We start from the raw sequence: 23,009 nt of genomic DNA on the forward strand, positions 1-23,009 counted from the left end.
GAGGTTGTCAAGCACTCGAGCTGCATCGCCAGCCTCGCCGCGTTTCCTTCTCCCGAGCCCCAGACGAGTCCCTTGCCCAGGATAGGACTTCAGATTTCAGGGTTGCTGAGGGCGCGCCAAGTGAATTCCCTTCCACGTTCAACTGAATCTCAGCCGGGTGGGGACGCGGGTCAATAAAGGCGTCCCGAGGGTCACTCGGGGTCTTGTGGGGCCACGTAGGAGAGCGCCGAGGGAGCTGGAGGACAACCTGGTGGCGGCGTCCTTCGCGGAGCAGGGGTACGACGCCAGGACGGCCCGGAAGCCCTGGGACAGCAGCGTAAGTCCACTCGGCCCGCCCTGCGACTTTGAAACCGGTGCCCGGGACCGCTCCTTGGAGACGGTGACGCCGTTGGCGTCATTACGCATGTGCGGAGTGACGTCATCGCGCTTTCTAGAGTACTAGCACACTATTGGCCAACTGTCAAGCTATGGACGGAGCCGTGAGAACCTGGATGACAGCGGGCTGAGCCACCGGTTTGGCGAGGCGGACAAGCTGGCGGGCCAGTGTCTCCAGGTGGTGTGGCCCAGAGTCTTTTTTTTTTTTAAAAGAAAACTTCCAAAATGCAAACGTGCGTAGGACATTAAATACGTATTTTAAATGCTGTCAGTATCTTTGGGTTACTACTGTAGTAAGCACTTCTGGACTGGGAGAACCGGCTGGCCAAAGAGGGTGGATGGAAAGGATGTAGGTTCCTGAGGCTGAGGGCTAAACCCAGACTGGCTTCTTCAGAGTCCCCCACCAGGGCTGACCCTCTGGAGGATTTCTGGGTATGGACTTGGTAATCTCCAGAAGCTAAGTACGGTCCTGCCTCTCGTGGATCCTTGGAGAAGGGAGACAGCTCTTGTTTAACTAATTTAACTGTGTGGTAATAAGGCATGTAGTTAGAAGTACTCAAAAGATCCTGCAAATTCCGCAGTTGTTTCTTCAAAGATAAGCTCTTTTCCTCAAATAGAAGGAAGGAGAAAATTACATCTTTTGCAAGAAAAAAATAGGTAAAATTTACGTTTGTAGGTAGATTACAATTCCAATTCTTAAAAATTGATTTTGTTTGGGTTTAAACCTTATAGTTTTTTAAAACATGTAACATTGGAGGAAATAGCAACACTAGCAATGAAAATGTTAACTTAAAGCTAGCCACTAGTTTTAGTGCTTTTTTAGTAGATTGTATTTTTATGGATTGAAGTAAAGTTTTACTAAACAGACATATTAAAGATACAGATCGATTTGGCTTTCTGTTTAACAGTTTAAGTAGTTTCGTTGTCCTATACTCATAATGTCATATAAACAAAGTTATGTTAGCAAAACGTATTAAGAAATTTTAGAAATTTATCCAAGTGTGTACAGTTCGGTATTTCAAAGTCTGTTATGGGCCTTACTCCATACTCACTATTAAGAGAATGAGATGGTCCCTTTCTCTAAAGACTAGCTGTTAAATATGAATGTGTAGGGTAATAACCATTAAAAGTTTTGATTTAGCTTTGAGTTGGTGAAAATTGAACTTGTTCTGATTTTTAGTGGCCATGAAGTTAACACAAAAACTTGTGCAAGCTCCAGCTCTTTTTTGAAGTTGAGCATATGACTCTGTCTTCGTGAACTTCTCACTGACTCTACAAATCATTTGAACCTTGTATAATATCATATTGTGATTTAATGTGGCATCAAGCAGTAGTTATAAACTTAACTCCACGTTTACACTCAAAATTGATAAAATACATTGGTGTGGATGAACCTTCTGCATATAAATGATGAGTGGTCTTTGTGTAAACCGAATATCTGAAATGGGAATTTCTATGTCTGCACTTGAATTATTTGGCTGATATAATCATGGTCAAGGTCAATACAAACCATAGTTTTTTGTTTGTTTTGTGTGTATATGTGTGTGAATGTGTGTATGGTTACAAGACTTTACTGGTTGAATTTTAATAGAATATTTTCAAAATAATTTTCATCATTAGGAAACAAAATTGTGATGATTTCATTTATCCTTAAGGTAACCCCTCTAGGGTTTCTCCTGCTTAAATTTTCCCTGAATTCTCTATCCACTTCCCCCAACGTAGATGCCACCCTAGTACTTCATGCTTCTTCCCCAGTCTCTATTATGTTTTGTAGTTTATCTCTAGGCTCCATTATAATACCTAGAACAAAATAAGGGTTCAATAAATATCTGATGAAGGAATTAAAGAATTTAGTGAATGTGCAAGGAAAGTATCTATTGAACTTTCAAAGTGTAAATTGAACACAAGGAATGAGAAATGGGACAGAAAAGTACTTAGTATGTGTTTAATCATTCTCACGTCACTATTCATGTTTTTATATTAGATACTCTTCTGTAGTAAAGAAAACCCTTGATAATTGAATAGTTTGAAAATTAGTGACAGATTTCACTAATATTAAATATCAATTGACATTGAGCACCCAATATTATGTGCTCAATCATGTGCGTATATCATGAAGAATACGAAGGTGGAAGTTTAAGCAAGGATCTAAATTGATCACCCAGTTGGAAAGTGCCTGAGTTAGCATTTGAACCTAGCCAGTATATAGTTCCAATGTCACAATCCTTAGTCATTATGTATATGCCTTCGAACAATATAACGTAATTTATAGCTAGTGTAACATAGTTTATAGTTTTTGCTTATATAGCCAGTTAGCCTTTAGTTGCATTAAATGAATTATTGCTGTACAGGTTCTATTGTAATCTTAATGACTTCCAGTTGATTTTCAAATTGTTGCGCAGTATTTATGTTACTGAGTTATCCTTCCTTCTTCTAGCAAAACCGCTCAAACTTCAGTGGAATGATTAAAAGTCTTCAGATGTTCACCTGTGCCCTCCAGCTTTTTCTTCCTAGAGAAATCAAGTATCTCTGCTTCAGTCCTCCAAGTCCCGCCGCCGGAACGTGTGAGCCGCTGGGCGGAGCCTACGGCTGATCCGTCTCCAGTGACCTCACCGAGAGGACCGAGCCGCTGTGGGACTGACAGAGCTTCCTGGTCTGTGTTCTCTTGTTTTGCCCTCTTCTCTTCACTGTGTCGTTACGTGCACCGTCCCCAGCTCTTGTCATTAGCTTCTTCCCTGAAAAATACTTAAAAGTATTTTCCTTTTCAGCTGCATTCTGCTGGCACAGTTTACTCCCATTTTCAGACTGACTTCCTCATTTCTCCGTTTCTCTTAATGGGCAGGGTGGGGCAGGGGACATGCAAACTGAACAGAATAATTATTTTAGAAAAACTAAACAGACTTTTGTCAATAGGGGAATTTAGAAATTTTTCTTGCAGATCTTTTTGTTGAGAAAACACCTTTTCCGTAACTTCCTTCTTTCAAACTTTGTGGAATATTTTTCCTCCCCTAGGCTCTTGAAGTTTTAAGGTTCTGTCTCCCTTCTCTTCCTTAAATTCCTTTTATTTTTTTTAATTTTCTTTTTTTATTGAAACATAATTGAACATATCTCTGGGTCATAGCGTTGAATATCAATACCTGTATGCAATATATGATGCTAAAATCAGGATAATTATTATATTCAACATTACAAAATGTAGTCATTTTTCTTCATTTCCTTTTAAAGGTCTTTCCTGGTTTCTAGTAAAGATTAAGTAATAAAAATAATTGAAAAAATTTTTTAACTTTTTTCGATGAAAGAATAATTTGAAGAATAGAGGTTAAAAGCAGAAAAATACAGATTAACAATAAACATTCTTTTAAGAAAGTCTAAATAACCAACAGTAAAATTGCATAGTAGAACGGTGACCACCTTGGTAATATTCATTATGACTTTTTGGAAATGTTCAGCATATATGAGGGTATTTCAAAAAGTTCATGGAAAGATTCACCTTATCTTTTAATTCTATTTTTCTGTGAACTTTTTGAAGTATCCTCATATAACATAAAGGAGAGAAGAAGTAGTCACCATACTCTTTAAAAAGACTAAGAATTAAATTGGACGTTAAAAATATTTTTAGGGTTCCTATCCCTTATTGGCCAGCCGTCAATCAATCAATCAATCAATCAATAAAGAATATGTATTTTTTTAATTATTCATTTATTTTAAATTAGTAATGTATGTCTATCATAATATAAAATATAAATAGGTTAAAAAAAAAGTGATCACGTTGAAAGTAAGCCTCCCTTCCTCCCGTGTTTCAGGCAGATAATTCCACTCAGAGAAGCAACCACTGCTACGGCTGGTTTCTTGTATATGCTTCCTGAGATAGTGTATGCATCACAAGCGAATCAACTTCCTTTCTGTTAAATAAATGCATACTTTTTGTTTGCACCCTGCTTTTCTTCACTTTGCAATATATTTTAGACGTACACATAGTGCTGCCTCATTCATTTTAAGTTATGTGATATTTCATTGTATAATATAGCATAATTTCTTTACTAGTCTTCTACTGATCGGTATTTAAGTTGCTTCAAATATTTTGTTATTCTGAACAATACTACTACAAATATCCTGATACTTAGTTCATTTTGAATAAGTGCAGGTGGAATAAATCCTAGAAGTAGAATTATAGAGTCAAAGGATATTTACTTTTTTTATTTTGATAGATATTGATGTATTGCTCTTCACAGCGGCTGTACCAATTATGCCCCAGTATATGATTCTTTTCCATGTCCTCATTAACACAACATGTTATCAAAGTTTCTGATCCTTGCCAGTCTAAGTGAAAAATAGCAACTTATTGTTGTTTTAGTTTGCATTTCCGTCATTATAAGTGAGATTGAACCTTTTGCATTTTCTTCCCGTGAATTGCTATTCATATCTTTTGCCCACTTTTCTATTGGGGGTGTTGGTCTTTTTAATTGATTTCTAGGATGCCTTTACGCATTAAAGAAATTAGTTATTTGTCTGAAATGTGAGTTGCATATACTTTTTCACAGACTGTCTTTTGATTTTGTTAACAGTAGGTTTTTGGGCGGGCCTGCAATGGAAGGAAGCTTCTGCTTTTAAATTTATTTTTATGTAGTCAAGTGTTTGGGTTTGGTGTTATATTTTAAAAGGCTTTCCCTACTATAATATCTTTTTTAAAAAATCTCATTTTTTTCTTGTTTTCATATGGTTTGATTTTTATGTTTAAATCTTTGATTCATCTAAAACTTAAGTTTGGTGTAGGGATCCCACAGTATTAAATGGGACTGCAAAATGTGCCAGTTGATCCAATGGAAGTGGTGACCTGGTTGGTTAGCTACCTGAGAATCATCCCAAACTCCCCATAGACTTCTATGTCATTTCCTCAATACCTGGTATGGTATCCAAAACTAAACCAAATTGAAAGGAAATTTCAGAGAATGATATATCATCTTCATTATTAGCCATCGTATTGCTATATAGTGTTGAAAAGGATAATGATACCACTAGCACAGTAGATTTCTCCTGCACAAATCCTTATCATCATAGAAATTTAGATCCAGAGACTAGAACAATTATTCACTCAACACACAGTGAGCTCCTGTTACTTAACAGGCATTCTAGCTAGGGTTGAGGAGACAATAAGTAAATATGTCATGCGGTGTTAAGTGCTGTGAATCAAAATGGAGCCATGTACCTGGCAATAGAGAATGACAGGGAGGGAATCCCTTCTACAGATGGTGAAGGACATTGGCAATTAAATTGGCCTACTTAATGAGCACATGTGCAAACAAACAAATTGGAAAGCAGTGGGGATTAAGTCTCAGGAGATTACTAAGGAAGTTGAGGGAAGAATTGATAGTTTCTATGTCCGTTGTGTCTTTAGACTAGATTAACTAGTGGGCAGGACTATACTTTTTAGGTTAATTTTTAAAATAAATATTATGCATACTTAGATTAACATGAATATTCTTTAAACAACAAAGTTTTTAAAAATAAATTTGTCATTCCAATAAGAAACTAAAGTCGTTTTATGCAATTAAAGCCAAAATTATGTTCTGCCCTTGGACATATCATCCGTGGCACTACTCCCTATTTAGGGAAATCCAGTCCCTATTTCTTGCAGTAATTTTCAAACAATGCTCAGAGAAACTTTAGGGGAAAAGACAGAAGGAACCAGTACAAAGGCTTGGGGTATCCTTACCTCATTCTCAACAAGAGCAGCTCTGCTTCTATCTTTTACTTCTTATTATCTTCCAGATAAGATTACATTCTGAAGTAATTTGAAACCTGTAAAGCATACCTCACTGTGACTTTGACACCCACCATGGGTGCATGGAAGTGACAGCCCACTTGTAGGAGCATATCACTGGACATGGTTTTATTCCATTTAGACATAGAGGCAATTGCCTGAATGAGCTGGGAGTTGAAAAGTCCCTAGTAGAAACCCCGTGATTAAGATAGGGATCCTTTAATGTGTGCAGCATTTTTGTGGATGTGGTGGTTAAATAAAGAATAAATGAATCTGCCAGAACTTCCTAGTCACTGAGCTTTATATTGTCAAGGATTGTCAAGCTCCAAGGTAGGAGAGTAGCATATTCTTTCAGCATATTGGTGCCAGAATCAGAGTTAATCAGCATTTCTAATGTCTTGATTTATTACCTCTTCCTGTATGCTACAAGAGGAAACTTATTACTACCAAAATTTGGGGTAGAGGGTAATACATTTATTTTTGTAGAATGTGTCTTGATGTTTCAACTAAAAAAAATAAATTTATTATTGAGATATTTTATTCCATACATATCAAAACTACATTCCATATAAATCAGAATCAATTTATATAGTCTTGTTACTCACTGAACTTATTTCAATAATGAAGAATATGATTGCTGAACATTTCTTCTGAGATGATGCTGTTAGTTTTCTACAAATGGGTTGCAATGCCAGAACAATTTGTTTTAATTTTAGAGGTTATCTAATAAAATTTGTTAGCATATAGTGAATATTAGCGAAAGCTACATACTTTAGAAAAAGGTTTTCAGAGATCTTGGATTCCTTATGTGACACAGAGCTTATATATTTGGACATCCCACTGCTTGGTACATAGTAGGTACTCAATACATATCATTGAATTAAATTTATTCACAATTTAATAACTTCATCAACTATAGTAAAAATAACATATAAACCAAGAGGTTGCATTTAAGGGAAGTTACAGTTTGGAAATATCACCAGGAACTAAATCAAGATTATCCTCTGCACAACACATAGGACCCAGTATAATTTGGGGGAATTCATCACTCCTAAATTAAAGTTTTTATCTCCTTGCAGATTCCTGACATATTTTCATCTGAGAAAACAGGGCTAACACTGGTTCAATTTCTAGATATGCTAGCCATTTCACCTTGGACAAATCTGTTTCTTCATTTGTAATGAGGATAATAACAGTTCCTATGCAAGTGTGTAGTGAAATTAAATGATACATTATTTATAAAATGTTCGATCGATAGTGTTTAACAAAATGTAATGTTATTGATAAAATATTATGTCTTTCCACTGAATACTTAGAAAAAATATACCAGATTCTGTCCCATTTTTCAATTGGAGAGAATTTATCAAGCACACAAGTGGTCGTTTAACAGTTGAAATACCAAAAATTGAAAAGGCAAAGAAAGTGTATACGCTGGAACAAAGGAAGGCGAAATTCAACTGTACTGACCTTCATATGGCTGGAGTCCCTCCTCCAAAGACTTTTTAGCCAAAAGAATAGATATTAACAGCACTGCTTCTACTGCTTTATGAAAGTTTTTTTTTTTAAATCAAGTTGATTTTTATTAAAAATATCTTAATTTTCAGAGGATCCAGTAAGTCAGACACCTGCACACTTTACTGTAAAAGCCAAAGGATGGCATGTAAACTCATAGTGCTTATAGTTAAAGCTGAGTATATTAATAAAATTTCAGCAGTGAAGTCACAATTTTTAAAAATTATTTTGATGCTCTCTTTATGAGGGAATGAGAGCTGAATCTAGAATGAAAGTCTTAAAGCTTTTAGGATCCAGCTGCCTATTTTAGAACAGAACTCAGAGTTCATGACTTGCCACAATACAGAAGGCCTTTTGACTCCCAGGACTGTGTTCTTGTCACTTTGCTACCTTCTTGACTGTTATTTAGCATTGAAATTTTCATTTTATTTCTAACGAAAGGAAACATTTACACATTGTTAAAGAGTTTAATATGTTTTTCCTTTAGAATCTTCAGATGGATTTTAAAATTGAACACACTTGGGATGGTTTTCCAGTGAAGCACGAGCCAGTGTTTGTCAGGCTGAATCCAGGTGAAAAAGGAGTGATGATGGAAGTTAGTGCTCCATTTTTCAATGATCCTCCAGCCCCACTTGGAGAAACAGGACAGCCTTTCAATGAACTGTGGGATTATGAGGGTAAGTGGAAGTACTGTATTTTATTGCAAACATAAATCTTTTTACAATAACCTCTCACAGAACTATTATTTTATCTTGCTGTTAGGAAGCGAGTGCTTTTGAGCAACTGACGTGCAGTTTCTGATATTTCTTCCCAATGACTCATTCTGATTTTTTCTCAATTACCTATGTGACTTAAACTATATAACTAGAACAGTGAAAAATGACAATTACAAATCCAGATTTTTATATTACTGCCATATTTCCTTCCTTTACTTCTGATACCTATTCTAAGAAGAGCTCAGCATTCCTGTTTTGTCTTTAAGTATCTTCAGATTACCACTTTAACCTATAAACCTTCTTTATGGAAGTTTTGTGGTGTTTCACTTATTGTAGAAACACTACCTCAACATGAAATGCAGTTTTTACTTTACACTGGCAAGTAATCTCATGTATTGAATTAAAGCTAAAAGACATGCTATGAAATTATACTGTTTGGGGTTTGTTCTGTGATCCCGTTCTACTGTATCGTAGTTAATTTACCAGATTCGTCTTTCTGAAATACTCTTCATAGTGCCATTCCCAGATCATAAACCATTACCATCCCTAGGTTAAAGTTCAAACCCTTCCTATAAGCTTTTAGGGTACTCATGAATTGAGCCAGTATATTCAACCTAAAGCTCCTGACTTCTGAAAGGTTAATAGTGTTACTGTCTGTGTATATTCTCACCCATGTACCTTCTCGTTCTATTCACCTGCCTCTAATGCACATAGTTCAAGGTCTAAGTCAGGTTTCATTTCTTTAAAGAAGCCTTGGATGAACCTTCTAGTCAGTACTAACATCTACTTTCTCTATATCATTTGTGTAGCACACATTTTGTCAGTGTTAATTTGTCATATGTTAAACATATGTTTTCTTTTATTAATGCAGAACTTGTGTATACCAGTTTCCTAATGGTATACACACCAACGTGACTTATCTACTAGAGGTGGTACAGGCACCTAACTCAACAAATCCTTATAAACTACTTCTTTCTCCAATTGCCTAATCTTAATCAATGACACCAACAATACATGTGTAGTTGTACGTTTTCTGTTGTTTCTAACAGAATAACTGAAACTGGGTAATTTGTAAGAAAATATTTGTTTCTCACAGTTTTAGAGGCTGTGAAGTCCAAGATCCATAGGGCACATCTGGTGAGGGCCTTCTTGGTGTGGACTCTCTACAGAGTCCCATGGCGATACAGGGTATCACATAACGAGGGTTGGGTCAGAGCATTTGTTAACGTGCTCACTTGTTCTCCTTATAAAGCCACTAGTCCACACCCATTAAACCCATTAAACCGTTAACCCATTACTCCATGAATGGATTCATCCATTCATGAGAGCATAGTCCTCACAATCCAATCACCTCTTAAATGCCCCACCATCCAACACTGCCACATTGGGAATCAAGCTCGCACGTGAGCTTTGGAGGGGACAAACATTTAGACCCTTGCAACATAAAATTGCCAAATGTAGAAATTGTGAGATCTTCCCAAGGTATCCTTCTTTCTCACTCTCCATATTTGCACTTATTTACTAAGTCCTATCAGTTTCACTTCCTACTTTCTCTGATTCAGTAACTCCTCTTTAACCCCACCGTCCTTGCCATAGGTTAGGCCTTCATATTCTTTTACCTGGATTAGGGCACGGCCTCCTAAATAGTCCTTTGCCCTTAAACCAGTTTTTCACTTAGAAACCAGTGTGATCTGTCTAAAATGAAAATTTAAACGCATCCTTCAGCTCCTTGATAATCTTCTCAGGTTCCCTGTCTTCTCAAGATAAGTTTTGCCCTTCTTAATGTGATCTGTACACAAAATATTCCATGACCTCCTGGCCCCTTATTCTCTCTGCAACATCACCAGTTCTTCCTACATTGAAAGGTTTTACCTGGTAAGACTGAACTGCTCGTGGTTTTTTAAATAAGCCACAATATTTCCCAATTGTGTACCTTTTATTGTACTGCTCTCGCCCTAGAATGACAGTTTCATTATTCTTCACCTAGTTCCAACTCATCTTTCAAGATGGAGCTTAGATAATACCTTCTCCAGGAATCCTTCCCTATACCGCTTTTTTTGAGCTAGGCATCTGGGGTTTTTTTTCTCCTATAGCAACCCATACATCCCTCCGTTTTGGAATTTTTATTAAAATTTTCCACTTTAGTATTTGTATAGATTGTGAGCTAATCAAGGTACTCCTAGAATCTGATAATAGTGTTAATACAAAGAAACTGTAAAAATGTTTGTAAGGTGATGAAGGAAAATAGAAATCAGAAAAGTGTGTATGTGTGTTTGTGTATATATATATATAATAGAGATTGATTTATTTTAAGTAATTTGTTCACATAATTGAGGAGGCTGGCTAGTGCAAAGTCAGTGATTGGTGGAATACAGGTAGTTGATCTTTTCTTTTTTATGTTACACTTGCTGCTTTTTCCAGCTTTCGGATTATTTCCTTAGGATAAATTGCCAGAAGAAGAAGATAACTGGCTCAAAGTTTGTCTATGTGATAATATTGATTTCTTCACAACTTTACCAGCACTAGGCTTTCTTAATCTTTCTAATTTATGGCAATCTGATACGGAAGAGAATTGATGATATTTTATTTTCTATGTGTTTCTCCTTCCAGGCAATGTCTATTTCTTTTGTTCCTTTTTCTACTGGAGATAGTACTGTGATTAAAAATAATTAGTTAATTTATTTTATATTCTAAAAAAATTTAAAAATTATTGTTGAAGCAAAATTAAATTTCTCAATGTCATATCTCTGTTTTCAAAAGTTGTAGAAGCATTTTTCTTGAATGATGTAACTGAGCAGTATTTAGAAGTTGAACTTTGTCCGTAAGTATAAAATATTTTTTCTTAATCATTACTATATAATTTGAACAAATTATTTTCTAGTTATAAATTATATGGTTATGGTAAAAGTTCACTAATTCTACCTAACTAGAGGGAAAGTTAATCTGAATAAATCTCAATTAATACTTTTATATAATTTCTTATTTTCAAGTACAATGAATATATTTAGAAAATGTTTAGAATATATATTCTAAATGTTTGAAAAGATTATGTCAATACTAATTTCAATTCACTAATGTAGTTGGTTTTTCTAATAAATTTGAAAAACTTTTTTGCAGAATGAAAAATCATTATAAAACAAAAACCTCTTACACTCATTATTTACTTTATATCTTCACATTATTATATATTATATGTTCAGAAATAAAGGGATGCATAGATATAACGAATTGAACTAGCTTATGAAAATGTTTTTTAGGGGATTTTTTAGTGATGAGATTAAAATTTAATTTTATGCTTTACGTAATTATGTATTCATGTATTCCTTTATTCATGATTCATTAATTGAGTATATACTTGTCACTTTTGCATTTAGTGCATTGAATAAAAACTAAATCACACACGGATTTTCTTAGACTCATTTAAAATATTAACCTTGGACTGTCTTTGTTCAAATTTAACTATTCCCTTGGGAACACTCTTTACGTGACTGGAAACTAATTTTTTCTTGTAGATGTGAAAAAGTAAAGCTGTCATCTACATTATTGGAAATTTTAAATTAGTAAACTAATAATGAAATATTTCTTTATATTGTCATTATTCATTTAAAATGCCGTTTAAGTGCCTCTCAATATCTAATATCCTGTCACCTTTATTCCTTAGCAGGCTATCTAGAGAACCCCAAACAATTGATCTAAATAAGATTTTAGGCGTGGCTGGTTAGCTCAGTTGGTTAGAGTGCAGTGTTAGAACACCAAGGTCAAGAGTTCAGGTCCCCTTACTGGCCAGCCACCAGAAAAAATAAAGAAATTAAATAAGTAAATAAGATTTTAGATATCCTTTTATTTACCCTTAGGTTGATTTTTTGCTAACTCTAATGTGAAAAATCTAGCTACAATTATTCTTTAAGAAGAATAATCACATCTTTGTGTGTCACCTTTCAACTAGCATGCCAAAATCTTTTATTGAAAAATATGATTAATTCTCATAAACTGTCATGAGAGGTATGAAAATTTCAACTATTGTGTGATTATTTTCACCCTGCAGGTGAGAAAGCTGAGGAAAACATTTATAGCTTATCAAGAAGACAGTAAGGAACTTGGACCTGCTAGAATTGTAAAGTTTGACCCTTAATTTTAATTTTATTATATGATAATTCCATTTTATTTTCATAAAGTGATGACAACACTGGAAGAATAGAATTAGATTCTCTTTTCTTAAGAAATTACACAGTAATAGTTGTGCATAAAATTAATAAATTTTAAAAGTTAAAAAAATTCTCAAAGTAGTTTGGTTTTATATACATCAGGATATTTAATAATGAAGAATCATAGTTTTGCTTCAGACAATCAATTCCTGCAACAATTAATTAACCTCTAGGAAAGCAATATGAAGAATATGAGGGTATTTCAAAAAGTTCATTGAAAACTTTGTATTATCTTTTAATTCTATTTTCCACAAACTTTTTGAAGTACCCTCATATTATTGTTTTAATTTGCAAGAATTTTTTCCCCCTAGGATATTCCTAAGGCTGCATAACAACAGTAAAAACACTCAGAGGACTTTTAAATGGAAAAAACCCTTGTCTTCTGTTAGAATAGTTTATTGAAGGAAATCCTCCCTGAAAAGCTCACAAAAGATTATCTATGTAGAAATATTTGAGATATAATTTTTTCCAGAAACAGTAAATTTGCTTCTTCTTCCTTTGATTCTTACTGTTCTGGCTAATCCCAATGAAGGACTCTTATTTGAGTTTCCTTTTGAGAATATGTTGTATTTCTTTTTAAAATTTTTTTTAATTTTTAATTTTATTTTTTATTAGCATATTCATTGTAACAAATCACACTTATTATTTATGCCCCTTATCCAATCTCTCCCCTTCCCTCTCCCCCTCCCTCTCCCTCCTTCCCCTTCTCTTCTCTAATAGCCATAGATTTGTTCTCTCCATCTGATAGATTAACTGTTCCTCTGTAGGTTTGTTGCCTAGATGATCTGTCCAGTACTGAGATGGGTGTGATGAAGTCCTTCCCTATTATCATAAATCAGATGCAGAATGTGTTGTATTTCTTTGTAAAAATGTGGCATTGGTGCCTGAACTAATGGTAGAAATCACGAAAACATAAGAGGCAAACAGGTCAGGGACAGTTGTGTGAGAAAATAGACACAGATTTAACTCTTTAGCCTGTTGACTAGTTTTAAACAAACTATGTTTTGCATTTTCTGCCTTCCTAATGAGCTTGAAGATAGTTCTCTTACAGAAATAATCTTTACCAAAGATATTGAATTCAGACTTGAAAGTTGGTGCCTGCTTCCCTTAGGGTACTTTAGTTTTTGAAACTGGCTTTATTATAAACTCCAAATAACATGATATCCTCTTGCTCCTTTTTACACTTTGTGTCATCTAGCCAAATGAAGTATTTTATATAATTTCTTACTTAAAGAATATAAAAAGCAGCCTAAGCATGCATTTGAAGGCAGTTGTCTGGAAAGGGGTCAACTCAGAGGGGTCATTTTTAAGTAACTGAGCACACTGGCTCTCCCTATAATTATCCAATATTTGTACTGTATCTTTTAATTATTTGGAAATTTAGTTACATGCACACACATTCCAGATATAAACGATAGTGAAGAAAATAATGTTTGTTTTTTTTCAAATACTTATGAGGAATCTTAATTTTGACAGGCATGGGCAGCATTTAGTGCTTTTACTCACTGGAAGAAGAAATGTGTGGAAAGTAAGTAAATAAAAATATGAAACAAAATCCTTAAGTGCACAATTGATCTATATATTTATATGTTTAAACTGTAAGTCTGATTTTACATTTCATGTTCTACATCTTGTTTCTATAGCAAAAACTTGCTTTATCATTCCAAGTGTCCAAAGGAGAGACAAAATGGGAAGGCAAAGCTCTACTCCCTTGGAGTTATTTTCCACAAAATGTGACAAAATTTAATTCATATGCAATTCATGGGTCAAAAGATAAACGAAGTTATGAAGCTCTTTACCCTGTACCTCAGCATGAACTTCAACAAGGACAAAAACCTGATTTGTAAGTAGAAAATAACTGAAGATATGATCCAACTATAAGAGTTTTTTGGAAATTAATTCATGGTAGAGCAGTAGTAACATTTTTTGGTCAAAGAAAATGATGTATGTATATAAGTACCTGGTAGTATAAGTACCCTATGTTCCCTGATGGTCCTCAGAAAATACTTGATAGATTAACTTTGGATGACATACTCTCTCTCACTGCTGTTAGTGGAACATTTATTTTTCCATAACATTATGAGAAAAGTCCTACAACAGCTGATATATGAGGGACTTTAAAAAGTTCATGGAAAAGTAGAATTAAAAGATTAAAAAAACAAAACAAAACATAAACTTTATTTCTCAACATATGCTCCATCAAGTTCAAGACCCTTTTTTAAGTGATGATACCAGCCATTTAGTCCTTCCCTAAAGAACTGAGAGTCCTGGGAATTTAGTCATGTCAATTCAGCCTTTTTTACATTATTAACTGAAGAAAAATGGATGCCCTTTAAAGACTGTTTAAGATTAGGAAATGAAAAGAAGTCAGAAGGAGCCAAAATCAGGACTGTTAGGTGAAACCTAATGATTTCCCATCAAAACTCTTACAAAATTGCCCTTGTTTGATGAGAGGAATAAGGAGGAGCTTTGTCACAATAGAGAACGACTCTCTGGTGAAGATTTGCTGGGCATTTTTCTGCTAAAGTTTTGACTGACTTTCTCCAAATTCTCTCATAATAAGCAGACACTATCTTTCTTTGGCCCCTCAGAAAGTCTACAAGTAAAATACCTTCAGCATCCCCAAAAAACTGTTGCCATGACTTTGCTCTTCACCAGTCTTTTTGCTTTGACTGAACCACTTCCATTCCTTGGTAGCCATTGCTTTGATTGTGCTTTGTGTTCTGGATTGTAGTGGTAAAGCCATGTTTCCTCTCCTGTTATAATTCTTTGAAGAAATGCTTTGGGATCTTGATCACACTTGTTAAAAATTTCCATTGAAAGCCTGCTGTTGTCTGCAGCTGATCTGGGCACAACAGTTTTGGCACTCATTGAGTAGAAAGTTTGCTCAACTTTAATTTTTCAGTCAGAATTATGTAAGCTGAACCAGATGAGATATTAGTGGTGTTGGCTATTGCTTCTGCTGTTAATCATCAGTGCTCTTTAATTAGGGCATGAACAAGATGAATGTTTTCCTCGCAAATTGATGTGAATGGTCTGCCGCTGAGAGTGTCATCTTCAACATCACCTTGTCTCTTCTTAAAACAAGTTATTTATTTGTAAACTGCTGATTTATTTGGGTCATTGTTCCCATAAACTTTTTGTCAAGCATCAGTGTTTCACTATTTTTCCACCCATGCTTCACCATAAATTTTACATTTAATCTTGCTTCAATGTTAGCAGTATTTATATTGCTCTGATAGGGGATCTTTTCAAACTGAGGTCTTATCCTTTTAAGTGCCTCAAACTAAATCCTGTTCAGACATGTTATAAAAAATTAGTACAAGTTTATTTTGGTGCATAAATTTCTGAAATCCATGTATAGTTTTTCCATGAACTTTTTGAAGACCCCTCACGGAAGTATAGTTGTCAGTTGATTTATGATCCCTTTCAGAGATAAATGGCCAGAGGCATTGGTGTTTCCTGGTGTGAGCAAAGGGTTAATATGTCCTTTTCCCTTTTCCAAGAGAATCTGATCTTCAGTTATCTGTCTAGCTCTCTTCTCCTGGTAACCTTATAAGGATAAAAATGTCAACTATGTTTCTAGGCAACATTGCTTAGGATAAAAATGATCCCTAATTGGTAAGTTACATCTGGACTGTGTGTGATTTTGAATGAACTGTAAATACATGATGGGGACAGCATGGCTTTGGGATTCCCCCTTAACAGTCATTTTCCCTGTGGAGATCCTGGAAGCTGTGCCTATGGAGTTATTATGAGAAATATTGGCTCTTACAGGTAGCATGTGTTTAAGCCAAGGTGTCTCCTACACTTTCCTAGTTTGAGTCTAGTCTTTTTGCACCTGAGGCTCTCACGTAGGGAGCATGTAACTACTGGTCGGCCTTATGAATACTTCATGGACTGCTGCAAGGACCACTCCCTTAGAAAGGAAAGCCAGATGCTGTCCTTGGGCCAGCTGTGATTCCTGCTGTATATCTCTCTGAGTGTACTCAGTATGAACACGTTTTGTGAGTCTGAGTGTTTAGAAGAGCCTGACAGAGACGTCCTAGTGGGCATTGCACCATGATAGACTGACACTGCTGCTGCCTTTTTACTTTTGGAGTGTGCTACACTGTCCTTCCAGTCCCTGTTTGCCTTCTTCCTGTCATGATCTTAATTCACTCTATTTTGCCTTCATCTCTTCTAGTATATTCCTTTATTCTGCCTGACACACTTTTCCCTTTTCACTTTTCCTTTCTCCACAGGCCTGACCCTTTCTACCTCACCTCTTCCTTCCTTTTATCCTTCACTATTGTTTTCTTAACCTCTTACTCTGGGATTGACAGTTGTGTCTCCGAAACTGGGTCATCCTGGCCAGATTGACAGAATGGGACAGGAATCTAGATGCAACTGACTCAGGGCCCACATATCAAGATGGCATGTTCCACTGGCTCTTCTCCATCTAATACCTTCCTGTATTCAGGCTCCCCATTTATACAGTATTGGAGGTTTCCCCAGGTGTAAGTATGATCACACCTTGGCCAGGGCAGAGTACTTTGCTACAGAGTGGAGTTTCACTGTAGCATGTCGGCTAAGCCTTTCTTACCTCATTAAGCCACAAGAGAAAGCTTCATAGTAGTTAAATGGTTTTCCTGGAAAGAACTAGTATTAGCACTCTTTTACTTTACCCTTTCCTGCTTTGGCAAAGAAGTGAAATAAGTCTAACATCTAATCTATGGAGCTGAAACTTTTAAAAACAATTGCTTATATGGCTGATAAATTCTATCAAAATTTGGATATAAAAACATATGCAAGAGTATAATATGATTTGTTTAGAGCTAGATGGAATGAGTCAGGTTTTGAGGGTTGATTTTTATTTCTCCCTTGAGCTATGAGGGAGCTATTTGCAGAATTGAAAGGAAAGTGCTTTGAAATGTGGGTGTTTTCAGAGCTGAGTGTTTGATAGCTAGAGTAAGAAAAATGTACATATAGAATGCATCTTACCTTTGGTATTTCTTAGAATGTTGTCCTATCACAGATGTGACAAAATAAATAGCCCTTCAGGACAACTATTTCACAAATGCGTAATCCATTTCAATTTCCACCTTCTTTTTCTTTGTTTTTAGCCATCGCCTAGAATACTTCAAACCTTTCAGTTTTAACACACTGCTTGGAGAAGAATGGAAACAACCGGAATCAGACCTATGGCTAATGGAGAAACCTGACGTATAGGAGTATAGTAGATAACCATATCAATCGTTTTTTCTCTATACCTTTTAAGGTAAACCAATAATAAGTATGAATCTCTTTTAAGACACCATGTACACATTTCAACAAGAAATATTTTCATAGAAGTCACTGCAAATATAGTATCTCTGTGGCAAATTGTGTATGATTAACAAGAAAATAGAAAGTTTGTAGATGATTTTATCTATAGAGTAAAAATATTTCTGAGAGTCTCTTAGTCCAGGAGCCATGGTGTCAGTGGGTGCTACCTTCTGCCTTGCATGAACATCACCCCAATATCTGACTATCAAACAAAGTCATTATTTCTCTTCCCACTTCCCTAAACCTCAGCCAGCCTGAGACTGGAACATCTTATTTGCACATTTTTGAACTTCATGTAGTATACAGTAATTCTTTACTAGGAATCTTCTGTCCATTCTTGAAATTAGTAGAAAATTAGTGACCTACTTCAGTTGAGCAGGAGATCCATGTCTGTCACGATATCATTAAAATCCATGAGTTATTTAACAAGCTGTTTTTCCTGTCTTGTGACTATTCTTACTCTGTAGAAAGAAATGGAATGAAGTAGTCTTGAATTCAGGCAACAGATTCTGCTTTCATTTACAAATAAATGATATTTTCTTAATGCTGTTAAGACATCAAAATGTCTCTCTCTCTCTCTTTTTTTTTGTAAGAATCAAATATTCCTGGTCTAGAATTTTCAAATTTTGTGTTACAGTATTTTAGAGCTTGAAGCTATCTAGCAGATCATCTATGAACTTCTCCACCAAACGTAGTTCTTCTCCAGCATTAACTCAGAGATTATCAGTCTTCCAGAAGGTGAAGATTTATTATTTGTAGAGATACCTAATTGCTTACTCAACATATACTTTCTCTTCTTCTTCTTTACCTACAGAAATTGAATTTTTAGGAGCTGTGCTCAAAAACTGCATTTCCTACCTTCCTTTGCAGGTAGAAATGACTATAAAACAGTTCAGGTCAGTAAGACATAAGTACACAATATTAGATGGGACTTCCAGAAAACGCGCTTTAAAGATGGAAGATTCAGCTGCCCTATACCTTTTGCTGTCTGCCCTTCCCCTTCTTTTTTCATGAGGTGTAGAATTGATACTTCAGGTAGCACACTAGCTACATTGTGATATAGATGAATAGATAACTCAGGGATGGCTGAGTAGGAAGACAAGAGCCTGGTTCCAAACAGCACAATAGAGTTATATGTCATATCTGGACTCCCTACTTATGGACCTCTTGATACTTGAGGAAAACCACCTAATTTGCTTGCACCACTTTAAAAAAGATAAATGTTTCTATTATATTAGCCAAATGCAATTTCTAACTAATACATTATTCTTTCAGTTGATGGAAAATGTAAGGTGTATTCCTCCTCAGCTCAGAAACAAGGCAAGAACATCCATTCTCAGTATTTCTACTCAGCATTTTATTAGAAGTTCTAGCCAGTGCAGTGAAGGAATAAATAGAAGTAAAAGACAAATATTACAAAGGAAGAATTAAAATATTTAAAAATATATTAATTAGATTTGATTTGACTATGTAGTTTATAGAAAATCCAAAGGAGTATACAAGAAATTTCTAGAACTAAAAATGAGTTCAATAAAGTCTGGGATCCAAGGTCAACATATAAAAATAAGTCAATCATATTTCAGTATCTTATATACAAACAATTAAAACCAAAATTTAAAACTCAAAGCCATTTATATAATAGCATCAAAAACATGAAATAACTAGGACTAAATTTAAGCAAAATCTGAAATCTCTATACTGATTAGACTCAGTATTATTAAAATTTCCCCAAATTGGTCTATAGATTTAATGAAATTTCAGTTACAAATCCCAAAAGGCTTTTTTGGGTAGAAATTGACAATCTAATTCAAATTTTATATGATTCGAATACAAGGGACCTTAGACAGCCAAAATAGTTTTGAAAAAGGACAAAGTTGGAGAACTTATACTATCTGACTTTAAGACATTTTAAGCTTCAATAGTCAAAACAGTATGATATTGGCATAAATTTAGACAAATATATCAATGGAACAAAATACAGAAACCAGAAGGCCCACATATATGTAGCCAATTGATTTTTGACAAAGGTGCCAATACATTTAAAAAGGGAAATTTTAGTCTTTTAACAAATGGTGTTGGAATAACTGGAAAAACAAAGGGAAAAAATGAACATTGATCTGTATTTATCTTACAGGAAAACTAACCTAAATGTGACTAGTAAAATTAGAAAAAAGATTCTAGGAGAAACTCTTTACAATGATTTTTTCAAACAGGACATAAGCACTAATCAAGAAAAAATGATAAATGGGACTTTATCAAAATGAAAAAAATTCTGCTCATCAAAAGTATCCATTAAGAAAGTGAAAAGGTAAGAGGTAGGGCAAGATGGCAGACTAGAGATGCCCAGGGCCTGCTCCTTTCACAGAAAAGGACCAGAACAATTAAGAGACAGCTAAATATTGATGGGAGCATTGGTGGGAGAACATAGTAGTGCAGCAGGAGACTGGTAAGATCCCTCTGGAGCATGAAAGGCCAGGATAGTAGCATAGAGAGGAGAGAGAGGCACACAGCCTCAGTCACCATGGCTCCAACACCAGGATTGGTGCAAGAAGAATTTTCGCTTGTGGTGAAAAGGTAGGCAGATGACCCACACCAATCCCCATGCTCACCAAAGAAGCCTGCGGATCCTTTGGCAGACCAAGCCCAGAGCCAAGTGTGTAGAGCAGTCTGGAATATGCGCACTGCATTGCATAAAAAACTTGCACAAACTATGCACTCCTTACTCCCCACCCTCCTGACCCAAGCAGATGCACGATGGTTCCATCTTGAAACCAAAGCCATTAGAGGAGTGCACCCTGCCCTGGGACCAATAGCTAGCCTTAAGGCTCTACTCTTATCACAGTGCAGTCACACAAGACCTACAATGCCCTGGTGAAGACAGGGCTCGCAGCATCTGTGACTCTAGTTCTGTAGTCTAGGAAGTAACCCTAGTCCGGTTTTACTGATGAACATCTACATACAAAGCCAGAGATCAGACAGGAAGACACTCCCTCAGGTGGACTTTCCCCATTCCTAGCCCTTCCCCCCATCCCCTCCAGCTGACTGAGTTGTGTGTGCCTGAGCCTCCAAGCCAGAAAAACAGCTCACAGTTCTCTACCCTAATGAATACACCCTCAGGCTGGTGGAAATAAAGTGCATCCACTCCTCCCAGAAAAGTGGACAGGCACTAGTTTCATCCTAGGCAGTCCTGCCTAGTAGCTGCAGCAGCCCCTTCACTGCAAGCCTGCCTAGCAGCCCCATCAACTGCCCAGAAGCAACTGGATCATTCACTGCATGCCAGCCTAGTGGCCCTTCCCACAACTCAGAAGTATCTGAATTGGCCACTGCACTGCAGGCCTTCCTAGAAGTCCCACCTAGCACCCAGAAGCAGCAGGATGGGCCCTCTCCCTGTAGGCCTGCCAAGTGGCCTTGCCCACTTCCTGAGAAGCAGCTCACCAGCTCTGCCCTTGACAGTGCAGTTTCTGAATCACAGAGGGAGGCATGATGTCATTTCAGGACCCAAGAACTGGCACAGTAGAAGGGCCACCAGCAGACCTGTACTCAGATAGCCAAGCCAAAGTGCAACCCATGTCCTTGCTCGGAGAAACAGCTCAGCTGTCACTCCTCTGGAAGACCTACCACTGACTCTTTGAGCCATCACATGCACATGCCTCTGAGTGAGAAACATCCTGGCTGATGTGCCTCTGGCAGGCCCACCCCTGGTCAGAGAAGCAGCATGGTAACTCTGCTACTGGCAAACCCATCCTGGAGACAATGACATACCGTATGCCCACACCCTCAGCCTGAGAATCAATTCAGCAACTGCATCCCCAGCCAGCCCCTGAGAGGACTGATTGACATGGTACATGTACACTTCAGCCTGTGAACCAAACTGGCAATACCTCCCCCATCAAAGCTGTGCTACTGCTACCACAAATCTCTGAAGCATAGGTCTCTGAATCATTCACAGACATAGCAAAAGTGTATTACAGCTGAAGAAACTACAGAGTCTACACTACTGCATCCAACTGGAACAAGCCATTGCACCCTACCCAATCAACACCCTAGGACACATTTGCAGGTGGAAGTCTTTTTCCACTCAAGCCACTCTACAGAACTCAAAGAGGTGACTATCTCACCATTTACACAGATATCAATGCAGGGAAACAAGAAGCACAAAAAACAAGGTAACATGACACCACCAAAAAAAGTGATGCTCCAGTAACTGATCCGAAAGAATCAGAAATTACCAACTTGCCAGAAAAGGAATTCAAATTGATTATTTTAAGGAAACTCACTGACATACAAGAGAACACAGACAGTTCAACAAAATCAGAAAAACAAATCATGATCTGAGTGAGAAATTCAACAAAGATAGATATCATTAAAAAAATTAAACAAAAAAATTGAAATCTTGGAATTGAAAAATTTGTTGAATTAAATTAAAAATGCACCTGAGAATCTCAATAATAGACTAGATAAAACATAAGAGAATTTCTGATCTTGAAGACAGTAGTTTTAAAATAACACAGGAAGACAAAAAAGAAAAAGCAAAAAGAATAAAAAAGAATGAGCGAAGCTTATAAGATCTATGACATACTATTAAGCAAACAAATATTTGAAATATGGGCATTCCAGGCGAAGAAAACAAAAAAGATATTGAAAACCTATTTAAAGAAATAATAGCTGAAGACTTCCCTAGTCTTAGGAAAGATGCTTACATAAAAATCCAGAAAGTTCAAAGGTTTCCAAATAGATACATCCCAAATAGGTCATCTCCAAGACACACTGTAATCAATCTCTCCAAAGTTAAAGACAAAGAAGAGAATTCTAACAACAGCAAGAAAAAAATGTCAAGTCACTTCTAAGAGAATCCTCTTTAGACTAACAGCAAAATTCTCAGCAGAAACCCTACAGGCCAGGAGAGAATGGGGTAATATATTCAAAATACTGTAAGAAAAAGCTACCTGCCAAGAATATTATACCCAGCAAATCTATCCTTCAGAAATGAAGGAGAAATAAATTATTTTTCAGATAAGCAAAAATTAAGGGAATTCATCACCCCAGATCAGTCTTATAAGACATGCTTAGGGGAGCCCTATAGCTAGAAAATAAATATCAACCATCATTAAAATACCTGAAAATATAAAACTT

At 36.1% G+C, this 23,009-nt stretch overlaps 1 protein-coding gene across 1 annotated transcript; it reads left to right on the forward strand.

Annotated features, from left to right (window-relative positions):
- Positions 1–475: 475 nt before the first annotated feature.
- C9H4orf33 (chromosome 9 C4orf33 homolog) lies at positions 476–18,320 on the forward strand. Its single transcript, XM_063108559.1, has 7 exons — positions 476–553; positions 2,813–3,028; positions 8,136–8,325; positions 11,125–11,185; positions 14,046–14,097; positions 14,213–14,412; positions 17,675–18,320. The coding sequence occupies exons 3-7, from the start codon at positions 8,145–8,147 to the stop codon at positions 17,778–17,780; spliced, it is 600 nt and encodes a 199-aa protein (XP_062964629.1). The 5' UTR covers positions 476–553; positions 2,813–3,028; positions 8,136–8,144; the 3' UTR covers positions 17,781–18,320.
- Positions 18,321–23,009: the final 4,689 nt, after the last annotated feature.

This window comes from Cynocephalus volans, chromosome 9 (genome assembly GCF_027409185.1).
Source record: "Cynocephalus volans isolate mCynVol1 chromosome 9, mCynVol1.pri, whole genome shotgun sequence".
In the NCBI taxonomy this organism is placed as follows: domain Eukaryota; kingdom Metazoa; phylum Chordata; class Mammalia; order Dermoptera; family Cynocephalidae; genus Cynocephalus; species Cynocephalus volans.